Source organism: Octodon degus, unplaced genomic scaffold (genome assembly GCF_000260255.1).
Source record: "Octodon degus isolate 3935 unplaced genomic scaffold, OctDeg1.0 scaffold00109, whole genome shotgun sequence".
In the NCBI taxonomy this organism is placed as follows: domain Eukaryota; kingdom Metazoa; phylum Chordata; class Mammalia; order Rodentia; family Octodontidae; genus Octodon; species Octodon degus.
In genome coordinates this window covers 3,892,829-3,894,025 of record NW_004524685.1, presented here as the reverse complement: position 1 = coordinate 3,894,025, position 1,197 = coordinate 3,892,829, and the positions used below count along the sequence as shown (strand labels likewise).

The 1,197-nt window shown below is 31.6% G+C and overlaps 1 protein-coding gene across 1 annotated transcript in view; it reads right to left on the bottom strand.

Moving 5' to 3' along the window:
* Col24a1 (collagen type XXIV alpha 1 chain) overlaps positions 1 to 1,197 on the bottom strand; it is a 403,759-nt gene that overhangs the window by 159,359 nt on the left and 243,203 nt on the right. The window contains exon 26 of the mRNA XM_023699052.1: positions 443 to 496. Within this exon, the coding sequence (XP_023554820.1) occupies positions 443 to 496 (54 nt within the window). The remainder of the gene's footprint in view (positions 1 to 442; positions 497 to 1,197) is intronic.

Here is a 1,197-nt window from a genome sequence, read left to right as displayed (position 1 = left end):
ATTAATTTTTTTTTTTACAAACAAAAATATTTCAGAACTCAAGTTTTTGTCTACTAAAGGTGTATTTCCTATGAATTTTAACTGGTAAAATTTACAAAATTCTAATAAAATATTGAAATTTATGTTTGTGATTTGTTGAGGCCTCAACTTTAGTTTTGATCAGTGATCTTGTTTTCTTATCTGTGATTATTCAATGGAAAGCATCAATATTTTTAAATTTAGGTTACGAAACTGGAATTGGCTGATATACCAAGTAAGGGTAAGGAAATTCAAGATACCAGGACATATTCCAGAGGGTTTTCTATCATTTGGGAGAGAAGCAGTTATGACAACTTTACAAATGACTTATTTTATACAGAATAAGCAAAGATAGCACAAAAGTGAGTAATTTAAATTAAAATAGATCATGTAAAAGGGATCATAAAATATACTTTGTACTCACGGGTAATCCCAATGGACCCACAGGCCCTGGAACCCCAGGAAGACCTGGATATCCCTATGATTTAAGTAGAACATGAAAGAGATAAAGCTAATTGTTTTCACTGAGGACAAACCAGTAAGTTAAACATAATAATTAAAGGAGATAATTTGTTAACATTTCCCTCTTGTGTCTATGAAATAAGAGGCCATAAAACGATATTTAGAAAGATCATAAAAATAGCAATAAACATTGATATAGAGCCATTTTTTAGAAGTTCTTTGCCTTTAATAAAATCTTCTAGGCAGAGTCACTGTTTATTGACAAACAATCATTCATTTCATCTTTCTATAAGCTATCTTATCCATAGATGTATGTCTCATCATATAGATGATGAAATCAAGCTTTTCAGATAGGTCAAGGAATTCTACAATTAAGGACATGAAATGTGTACAAATATGCTACACTGTCAAGTTTTAGAGGGACCACATACTTTATGGTATTAATGTTAATCCTGGAGATACCTCAAATTTGATTAATTCTATGGTATGTTAAGCTTCCTAGTTTACAGCAAGAGGTGATAGCTAAAAACAAAAGTTTTCTTGATGAATTTATAGACCGTATTTAGTTCTACTACAGCACCACAATATATTTTCTAAATTTCTGCATAATTTTCTTCCCTCCCTCTCCTTCCTTCCTTCCTTCCTTCCTTCCTTCCTTCCTTCCTTCCTTCCTTCCTTCCTTCCTTCCTTTCTTCCTTTCTTTCTTTCTTTCTTTCT